This window comes from Hippocampus guttulatus, chromosome 8 (assembly GCF_054856545.1).
Source record: "Hippocampus guttulatus isolate MCC_2025c chromosome 8, RoL_Hgut_1.0, whole genome shotgun sequence".
NCBI classification, from domain to species: domain Eukaryota; kingdom Metazoa; phylum Chordata; class Actinopteri; order Syngnathiformes; family Syngnathidae; genus Hippocampus; species Hippocampus guttulatus.
Genome location: NC_141268.1, coordinates 22,684,983 through 22,695,298, shown reverse-complemented (window position 1 = coordinate 22,695,298; position 10,316 = coordinate 22,684,983). Strand labels below are relative to the sequence as shown.

General features: G+C 54.2%; 1 protein-coding gene across 3 annotated transcripts; it reads left to right on the top strand.

Annotated features, from left to right (window-relative positions):
* The first annotated feature begins 110 nt into the window (after positions 1–110).
* mapkapk3 (MAPK activated protein kinase 3) lies at positions 111–9,032 on the top strand. Of its 3 annotated transcripts, none has more exons than XM_086116779.1 (11): positions 111–255; positions 331–710; positions 1,694–1,833; positions 2,662–2,726; positions 3,343–3,422; positions 3,506–3,632; positions 4,279–4,354; positions 4,431–4,555; positions 5,615–5,700; positions 5,787–5,867; positions 6,886–9,032. In XM_086116779.1, the coding sequence occupies exons 2-11, from the start codon at positions 423–425 to the stop codon at positions 7,039–7,041; spliced, it is 1,224 nt and encodes a 407-aa protein (XP_085972905.1). In that variant the 5' UTR covers positions 111–255; positions 331–422; the 3' UTR covers positions 7,042–9,032. The 3 variants fall into 3 exon arrangements, with proteins under 3 accessions (XP_085972905.1, XP_085972906.1, XP_085972907.1); XM_086116780.1 differs by having other exon boundaries at positions 142–255; positions 328–710; XM_086116781.1 differs by lacking the exons at positions 111–255; positions 331–710 and adding an exon at positions 746–1,570.
* Positions 9,033–10,316: the final 1,284 nt, after the last annotated feature.

The following is a 10,316-nucleotide window of genomic DNA, read 5'->3' as shown; positions in this document are numbered from 1 at the left end:
AATTGATTTCAATGAAAGACGTTCGCAATCTTGCCAAGCAGCGACGACCGTTGGCGACATTTGACAGGCTCCCGGCCCTTTAAATTCAAGCAGCCGCTGGGGTCGACTTGGAAAATAAGATCGGTCGGTGGAAGGAGGGCGGGGCTTGCCTGCCCGCCAGCTTCCACTTCCACGCAGTGTCGCCCGTGGAACCTCCAGCCCGACTCGCCGCTGGCCTGCTGTCAGCGCACCTGCCGGAATGTCGGAGGAAAACTAGTAAGACTTCAGAGGGTTTGCGAGTTTTGGATTAAAAAAAAAAAAAAAGGATTATCTTTTTTTTTTCTCAAGCAGGCTTTGACGGGGAATGAGTCGCTAAAGTTTTTGGAGCGTCGTCCAGGACAGGCGGTCGCGTCGACTTGACGCATTTACCGGACAGCCCGAACATGCTGCAGGAGGGCAGCGGGAAGAACCCGCCGCCCGCGGCCGAAGCCGAGCGCCGCTCGCCGTCCGGAGACGCAGAAGCGCAGCCGGCCGCCGCCGCCGCCGCCGCCGCCGCGTCGGCCCCCGAGGAAGAAGCCCTCTTCGCTTTGCCCGGAAACGGCAGACTGGACATCAAAAGGCACGCGGTGACGGACGACTACAAAATCTCCAGCCAGGTTCTGGGTTTGGGAATCAATGGCAAAGTTTTGGAGTGCTTCAGCAAGAAGAATGGGCAGAAGTGCGCTCTCAAGGTAACGCTCACTCAACCTGCACGCCGCCGTGTCCGCCCATTCGGATTGACTTTGCGACCACATTTCACGGCTGATTTCGATGGAGAACACTTTCGGTTGTGCTTGACAACATACCCTGTGGCGGCCCGCGCATCGTGGAGTGGGGAACCGACTCTGAAAACTCACCTATTTGCCGGTGGTCGTGCTCAGGCCCAACAAGAAAAGTACCATTTTGGCTCCCTATGTTACTGTAGCGTCTTGGCAAGGATCCAGGTTGAGTTGAGTTGAGGAGTTTCATTTGGACAAAAACACGCGCTGCCACAAGCTCAAGTTTGGCCAATAAAGATGATTCCAATTCTGATTGCTCATTTGTCTTCAGGTCATCATCACATCGACTGGCTTGCGTGCTATTTAGCGCGAGCGTGTCGCTCAGGATGCGATGATGCACATGGCGGCATATTAGCACGCACACAACGGAAGAAAGGGAATCCCACGCTCTCAACTTCTACTTTCCAATGGCCGCCGCGGCCCGAGGCTTCCACTCCTCGCTTCCTCTTGCGCACACTCGCAGTGAGGAGCACTTAGTGAACTCTTCGGCGTGACTGGCGAGTTCATCGGAAAATGGAACGTTTCAACTTCTTGAGTCGACAAACAAGAAGGCCGCTCGGCTTGCTAATCGCTCTTTGTGGGTGTCGTCTCTCTCTCGCATGTCCATGAGTCACTCTTTCCCAGTCGGTGACCAGAGCCAGCCTTCTTTTGAACCTCGCAGCACTCCGTGGCTGTCATATCCCAAAATACACACTGACCAGACATGGATGCCGTGTCAGCATCCACCTGCTGCCTCAATATGGGGATGTCGGGGTTACACGCACACACAAAGTGTGGGTGTGTGTATGAATTTCATGGTTGACATTTCTTGGCACGTTTGCTGAGAAAATCTACAGTCGGTCAAAATGGGAGTCGCCTGGCATTTTGAGTTGTCGTTTCCCTCTCGTGTCTTCCAGATCCTCTACGACAACCCCAAAGCGAGACGGGAGGTGGAGCTTCACTGGAGGGTGTCTGGCGGACCGCATATCGTCCGAATCCTCAGCCTGTATGAGAACATGCACCGTGGCAAGAAGTGCCTGCTCATCATCATGGAGTGGTACCGTCTCGCTTGTTGTCTTGCCATCTCTTCCGTTCAACTCCAATTGGCTCAAACCTCATCGCAAATTTCATTCCTTTGCTTTTCTTCAGTCGTTTCTCTCCCTCGGTAGGCTGACATTTATCAGAACAAAAATGCCTTTTTTTTTTTTTTTTTTTTTTGAAGTCTCATGAAAATGTGTCCGTTTTTGAAATGAATGCTCTGTACAACGGGTGTTGAATAACGACTCCGGAATGTACCGAGCTCATATTTTCATGACTTCCGTCTCCAAAAATGAACAAAATGGGAAGATTTAGAAAGCACACGATCATCATTCAAAATTACATTTTACAAATTGTTCATTTTCAGCGAGCTAGCAATTTTGTTTTGGGGGCGGGGTTAAGTATGCCTTAAATACACAGTGGGAAACCCAACATGTTCAATAGCTTTCCAAACCTGAACCTAACGATACCGATGTCAAATCCTTTTAATTGGAACAACAGTTCCGATCTGTCGGATACCCCCCTTCGCTTGGTTTGCCGTCAATGTCCCAGACTGGACAGGCGCAGGCGCAAAAGGCAGCGAGCTCAGCCCGCTGCGAGCTGCTTCCTGTGACAGTGGAGGTCAGCAGAGGGTGACGTTGAGCGGTGTCACTGCAGCGCAAAAGCGCATTTCTTCCTCTCTGGGTGCGGTCCGCATCCTCTGAGGCAAGCTCATCACGTCCCCGTTACGTTGTCGCCACTCTTCCTAATTTGATGGGAGCCCGCCTCGGCAAAATATGCCCGCAATGGCTTGGTTTGACACGTCCAAAATTCAAGCTCGCGCGTGTCCCTTTCTGTGTACGTGCAGTATGGAGGGCGGAGAGCTGTTCAGCCGCATCCAGGCCCGAGGAGACCAGGCTTTCACAGAGAAAGGTGAGAACTGAATCAGCCCCCCCCCCCCCCCCCCCCCCCCCCCAGAATGCCACACGGCTCCTGCATTCTTTCCGTGCCGCGTGCACGGTCGTCCGCGCAATCCTCCGGAAGCTGGGCCTCAAACATGCGCCGCCGCGAGCCGTCAAAACGGGAGCTTCTCGGAGGGAAGCGGCCACCGAGCTCGGTGTGGCCGAGTTTCACCAGCAGCGAGACTGCAAGAGTTGGCGGAAAAGCCTCCAAAGTCCTCGGAAATGTCATTTTGGCCTCTTTCGGCATCTCGATTGGGGAACGGCGAGTTGCGCAAGCGTCCCGGCATCTGCCGCCCCTCGCATATGTGCGTTCAAAAGTTAAAGGAGGGGGGGGGGGGGGGGGGTCCGATTCCTTTCGGCAGGTGTCGAGCTTGCACTGCGTTTTGGGCTCATCCCAAAACGTTGCGCCAACGCCGAAGTTTTTGCGCCTGGCATCTATTATTTGTGCGTGGCTGCGTCGAGCCACCCGTTGAGCGGCCCTCAAAGCCAAGTGATTAGAAGGCCAGGAGCGGGTTTGCCGCCTGTCCTCTGCCGTGGCCGTTGTTCGGATTGACTCTTTGCTTTGAGAACGCTGTGTTTTTGAGCAGAGGCATCTGAGATTATGAGAGACATCGGCGCGGCCATCGAGTTCCTGCACGGTATCAACATTGCGCACCGAGATGTCAAGGTGAGCGCAACGATTCCACAAAGGGCTCGAGCTTTGGCAACGCCGCCGTGAGCTCGACTGACGCTCGGCGTCTCCCCGGACAGCCCGAGAATCTACTGTACAACTCCAAGCAGAGGAACGGAGTCCTCAAGCTAACGGACTTTGGGTTTGCCAAGGAGACCACCCAACACAACCCTCTCCAGACCCCCTGCTACACACCCTACTATGTGGGTGAGTTGCTCTTCATTTCACTCCCTGAAAGACTTAACAGCACACGCACGCCAAATCCGTTGCGAGCCATCCGCCCTCCCTTTTCGCCAGCCATTTTGCACAGAGCCACGCGGTTGGTACTGTCGTTCCGGCGAGTGCCACTCTTGCCGCAGTTCAACGCTTGTCAAAAATTCAATAAGGAGTGATACCAATAAAAGACAGGCACGCCGAGCCAGCCGAATTGTACAGCTGGGGGGGGTGTCCGCAGACCGCAACAATCGTCTCCTCCTCCATTGCGCTCTCAAATGCCGCCCGGCGTACAGGACGCCGCGCGTGGACAGAGTGCGTCCCGAAGCCCGATCGGCCGCCGCGCGGCGAAGCGCTGAAAAAGTTCATTTGACTTTCTGGAAGAATCGGCAAGATGAGGGCATTTTCGGTGCTTCCCGCCGTTCCAAAGGCGTCATCCGCCGCGCAAACTGCATTGACTTGACTTGAATCGCACCGCCTGCAATGCTTGCACCGGATTTGCCGTGCACCAAGCATAAGGTGGTCTGCTGTAAGGTGGAAAGACTGAAAGGCACGCGTAGAAGCAAGCGATCTTAGTGGTTTGCATCCCCCCCCCCCCCGCTCCCCCTTCTCTGCTCGTGTTTCTGTGGCCGGCGAGAAGCGCCGGAGGTTCTGGGTCCGGAGAAATACGACAAGTCGTGCGACATGTGGTCTCTGGGCGTGATCATGTACATCCTGTGAGTAGCTCGCCTTTGCCACCGGCCGAAGTCGCCCCCAAGCAAAAGCGACGTCGGCCGTCTCGTCCTTCCCCAGGCTGTGCGGCTTCCCTCCGTTTTACTCCAACACGGGCCAAGCCATTTCACCCGGGATGAAGAAGCGAATCAGGATGGGCCAGTATGAATTTCCCAACCCGGAGTGGGCCGACGTGTCGCATGAAGGTGAGTTCGCTCGCCCTTCGGAAATCTCGCGGTGGGCCGGACCCTTTGGCTTGTTGTTTTGCTTCCAAAAGTTCCCCGCCACAGTTTGGGGATGCCGCTATTCTTTTCCGGGCACGAGCGCGCTGCCTGAAAAGGCAAAGTAAGGTCCGTCCAAAGGCGCCGCTTCTGTCATTCGGGCTCATCTGACGGGTCGGTTTGATGCGTTCTCGGGGGGCCGAGGTGAGGCAAACCCAGCCCGGCGCAATCGACGCCTTTGCGTTGGTGAGGGCCCCGATCTCGAGCGCCTCATCTATCGGGAGGCGGTGGAAACATCTCGGCGCCACCTTTGGGGAAAGACGAGACACCGTTCTCCTGCGGCCGGCGAGGCCAAATGGGACACAAATTGCAAAAAAATGGATTTTTGACGCCGAGTATCGTAGCAAACGTGGAGGTCACACGCATGGGATTCGGAGGGCCGTCATCCCTTAAAGCCTTCGCTTGACGCTCCAATCTCACTTCCTCCTTGTCCGTGAAAAGAAACTCCGCACGCTCCTCTTGGTTTTATGCTCACTTTACCGCCAATTCATTCGACGGTCCAAAAACGGAGTCCAAGAATGACAACAAGAATGAGGTGGTGCCCACGACGTCGATCGCGATCAACCGCCAGCCCGCGGACCGAAGGGGCGGTACGACTCGGTCGCGAGGGGGGGAAATAACCCCCACCCAAAACATGGGTGTTTCTGTGCGCGTGTATATAATGTATAGCATCCATTTTTTTTTCCTTTCACAAAGAGTGGGGACGGAAGAGTCCGCGCTCAGTCCGCCACCCGATTCAAAGCAAGAAACGAGAGCCGCCGCCTCCGCGTGCCGCGTTCGGAAGGGCTCGCCCGCAGACGCGTTTTCAGACCCCGACGGCTAAGAGAGATTCACCTCGTTGTTGAATCTCATACCGCTCGTTTGTCCACCAACGACAAAAGCCAAAGTTTCCGGATCACCTCCCCGAAATGTTGCTCGCGTCTGTCGGCCGGCGGGCCCTCGGGGGAGGGGGGGGTCACTGAGATGTTCCTGTGACCCTCGCAGGCAAAAGTTTGATTCACCAGCTGCTGAAGACGGACCCCAACGAGAGGATGACCATCAGTCAGTTTATGAAACACCCCTGGATCAGCGTAAGTGTTTGACTTGACCCCCGCGCACGCACCGGCACATTTCTTGTCGATGCCGCGTTCACCGTGGGCGCGTTTGTGCCTCGCAGCAAGCCGCGGCGGTGCCCTCCACGCCGCTCCACACCACCCGAGTGCTGACCGAGGACCGAGAGATGTGGGAAGACGTCAAGGTCGGAGAGACGCGGCAACGCCGACCCCCTCTGGTCGTTTTCTGCCATTACAAGGAAACCGAAAGCCTCGCTCGCATGCGGCGTCACAAAGACTTTCGGATCCGCCCGGAGTGACGAAAGACCCGCGGTTGCGATCTCAGGAAGGAAGAATTGCATTGTCAAAGGAAACCCAAGCCAAACATGAGCCAGAAACACAACCGCGCTCTTCCGCCGAGGGTCCTCCAATCGTTTAAGAGGACTTAAAAAAAACAAACATTAGCAACGACAACAACAGTTTCAAAACAGGAACACGCGATCCACCTCGACCTGCGCTGTGCACACAAAAAGCTCTGTTGCCATGAAGCACATGTCCGAAAACGGCAGCATTTGGATTGGCGTAAAAGGAGAAGCGAGTCAAAGTGTTCGGGCCTCAGAGCTAGGCTAAGTATTAGCCTTGTGGCTTCCACGCTCTTCCCCTTGACATTTTGACTGCGGCGAGCGCCGTGAGCCGGGCGTCCTTCGAACGCTCAACACGGCCAGTCGCTTCTCTCTTTGTGTCCGGCGACAGTGCGAGTTTGGGGGTCGCTTTGAAATTGGCTTTCATGTCACAATGGCGCCCGCTGGGGCGGAGCAAAACTCTTACCTGGTGCACATTTTCGGTTAGGCTCCGATGAAGGCTGTAACTCAACCAGGTAAGAGTTTTGCTCCCCCCCTTCCCAAAAAAAAGATTAAATCTAAGATCTTCTCGCCAATCCTTATGAATGTACTTGGAGAGCCTCGACCCCCTGGCTGGACTCCATTTAGGCTTCCGTCTTCTTGATTTCGTTTGTCTCTCCCGCACTGAATTTAAAGGGAATGAGAGGAGAAAGCGAGTCGGCTGTGTTCACACCCGCGGCAGCGCCAACGCCCGTTTGTAACCGCACCCGAAGAAAGAAAACTCCGGCGCCCCGTGATTTCTGAAAGAAACAAAACCACTTTTTTTTTTTCTGTTTCCTCCTTTTGTGAAGCGTAAACAAAGTCTGCGTCTGATGTGTCACAGGAGGAGATGACCAGCGCTTTGGCAACCATGCGTGTCGACTACGACCAGGTGAAAATCAAGGACCTGGACACCTCCAGCAACCCGCTCCTCATCAAGAGACGCAAGAGAGCCGCCGCGGGGGCCAAGGGCGGCGCCGCAGTCTGCCAAAGTCAGTGAGGCGGGCGCCTCACCGTCACCTTCAAGGGCGGCCCTTTTTAAATCCAGAGATTGGCGGAAAGAGACCACGAGATTAGCAACGCGGCGGGACGTATCGAGGCCTGCCTTTTGCTGCCGACGTGTTTGGAAAAGGATTTGAAGACACTTTGAAGCATAACGACTGTACGTTTGGGATTTGGGGTGCCATTTTCAACCGTGCGCCAATCAGCGAGCATCGCTCCCCGACAAAGGAACCTCCCAACGTCGAACAATTTGGGGCTTTATTTGACAGAACGTCACGTGTGATGTCACTTTTGATTTTAATTTGTTTTTTAAACGCGTGACGCTACCACAATACGGTGATTGCAAGGAGGAAAAGTGTCAGTTGAACTAGAAGTGCCATCTCTTATTTTCCCCATCGCTCATCCTTGTTCGGGTGAGCCGCAGCCCATCCGACCGGGGCGGGGCCCACCACCCTTTTGGAAGGTGGCAGGAATGCTCGACCGCAAGAATCGAGAGAACCTGCAAACTCCACAAAGGAAGGCTGCAGCCAACGTTCAAACTTGAGAGCAGTGGGCTGCACAAATTGATGTGCGAGGAACAATTAGCAGGAAGATGTCACGTGGAGCGCAGAAGATTTGAATCTTGTACGTTGCCTGCCCTCAGAGGTGCCGATGGATTCCGAAAATATGAAGAAAATGTCGTTTTTGAGAACCGCTCTTGCTCTGCAAAGTTTTTCCGGTCGCTGATGAGAGTTACTTTCTTTTCGCATTAATACGCTTTACATTTCTTCGGACGGGATCATGGCCCGTACCGGTTATCGCAGCCTTGAGGAAGGCCGCAGTTTGATTGCGGAATAAAAGGAATTCGCAGCAGGCGACAAATTGCCTGCGGCCGCAGCAGCGTCGCGTGACAGATTGGGTTGGACCTTGGAGCTTCCACTCTTGATCAAACCAAGTGTGCCACTCCAGCACACTTATGCAGGGTTGTTTGCCTTCAGATGCCTTTGTCACCGAGCTCACAGCAAAGTCTGACTCGTGTGCCCCTTTCCTGAACCTGCACTATTTGTCACCAAGACAATAAAGTGGCCCACCGATCTTGATCCTGATCTCAGGGAGGTGTGTGTGTTGTGTGCGTGCTTGTGTGTGTGTGTGTGTTGTGTGCGCGTGCATGTGTGTGTGTGTTGCCTGGCCGTGTGACACCAGCGCGCTTTGCAAAACTCAGCTGTGGTTTGCTTGTGCCACATGGTTGAGTTGTGACATTTGCTTGCGAAAGGCTTTGTGTGTGTGTGTGTCGCAACTGGCTACAGGTCTTCAGGTCAGGAGAGGGCCGGCCAGGTCCCATATCAAGACGGGAACAAGAGCATAGCCGAATCCATTTGAAGGCGCTTTTGGGCCTCGACTGATTGTGGAAAAAAAAGTCACACATTTCTGGGGATTGTGGCAGCCGCTTCTCCTCACGAGGGTCGCGGGCGTGCTGGAGCCTCTCCCGGCTGTCTTCAAGCACGCAAGGCGGGCGACCCCTTCAACCGGTTGCCAGCCCTTCGCGGTGTTCCACAATGGAAGCCATATAAAACGGTTGTGGACACCGGTGCGAGGCGTCATTCTTGACCGGAGTGTTTTTTTTTTTTTTGGGGGGGGGTGTTGAAGAAAAGCTGAACACAATCACGATGTTGTCCTCGAGGGGGCCTTTGCCCCATTTTCATCACATGGCCCTGTCATGTTTCGGTTTGTGACCAACAGGTGGCACTGTGGGGCTTTTCCCTGCAGCTGCACACCTGTTGGTCGTTAGATAATCAGTGGCTCTAAAAGGACTCCCAGCCCGACCACTCATTGTTGCTCTTTGCTACTGTCATGTTTTTTTGTTGCTGTTTGTTCCTGTCAGGTTTGTTTCGGTCATGTTTCTGTTATTGAGTTTTTAGCTTCTGCCATGGTTTTGTTTGTTACTTTGGATTCGTTTTGTTCTTGGGACTTTGTTTAGTTTTCTGTTTTAATACAATTCATCAAGTACAACCTGCTCCTCCCTCCTGCCTGCTCTTTGGGGTCCACCACCACCACCTCGCAAACGTGACAGGCCCCCTGCGGTATGTAGGGCAAGGGTTGTAAATCCAGGATGTGGGCCACGATTGGGTGCGGTGACCTCTCAGCTGTTGTTGGGAGTCTCTGTCGCGGAGGCAACCGGGCCGAGACCGACGGTCACCCGAGCGCGCGGGAATTTGACGGCTTGTTGCGAATGACTTCTTTTGTCGTCGCACCGCGTGACTGCGTGTTACTCAGACGTATTGCGAGGCCAAGTGCGGCCAGTCATGACAACATCCATGCGCAACGGGAACAGGAAGAGAGCATCCTTCGCGCTTGTCATGTTCCGCTGAAATTTGCTGCCACGGTGTCGTCGGCACCAATGCGGTTCAGAGGTTAGGATGCCCGTTTTTGGGTCCGACACCTGCCCCCTTCAGCAGATGTGCGTTTGGCTCACCCCTGAGCCTAATGCGCCCATGGCTATCGAAAACGGATGGATGATGGCGTCGCCCACCCGCCCAATTAACCCTGTAACAATGAGAAAGGTCACAAAGTCGAATGGTCTCTTCGTGTGTCCAAGCCAAATTGGACGCTGTGTGGAATGGTTCAGAGAAGCTTGACTGACTCTTGACTTTGGACGTTACGCTAGGCCATTGCTTAACTGCTTTTCTTGTGGCGCATGCACAAAAAGCAAGAATGTCCGGAGAATGTGAAGGGGGGGGGGGGGGGGTGTGTGAGCGTGCCTTGTTTTGGACTGCGATAAGGCGAAGTGAGACTGGTCCAACTGGTATGTTCTGACGTGCGGGTGTGCGCAGGTGGTTGCGGGGCTCGCCGACTGAGGGATGGGTGTGACGCCCACTGGAAACGGAACTAGATGCCGTTCTCGGTGTGAACACAGCCGACTTGCTTTGCAGCTCCTCCTGCTCCCCCGCCAGGTTGTGCTGGACTTTTTTTTCCTTTTTTTCCACGTCCTCAGTGTCATCAGAGGCAAGTGGACACACACATGTACCTCGCAGTTCATGCAGGGTCTGCTCACAACCTTCTGTGCATCAAAACCAAAAAAATAAAAAATAAAACGCTGCCCAAACCTTGAGATAATCTTTCTTGATGTCTTCCTACGCCGCGTCACAGCTATCGATTGTATGGTTCAGCAAAACAGATTTTTTTTTAGTACCTTGAGAAGTCGATTGTTTACATTTATCTTATGACACTTCCTTGGACCTTGTGTGTGTGTGTGTGTGTGTGCGCGCGCGCGCGCGCGATTGTGTGTTTGTGCGC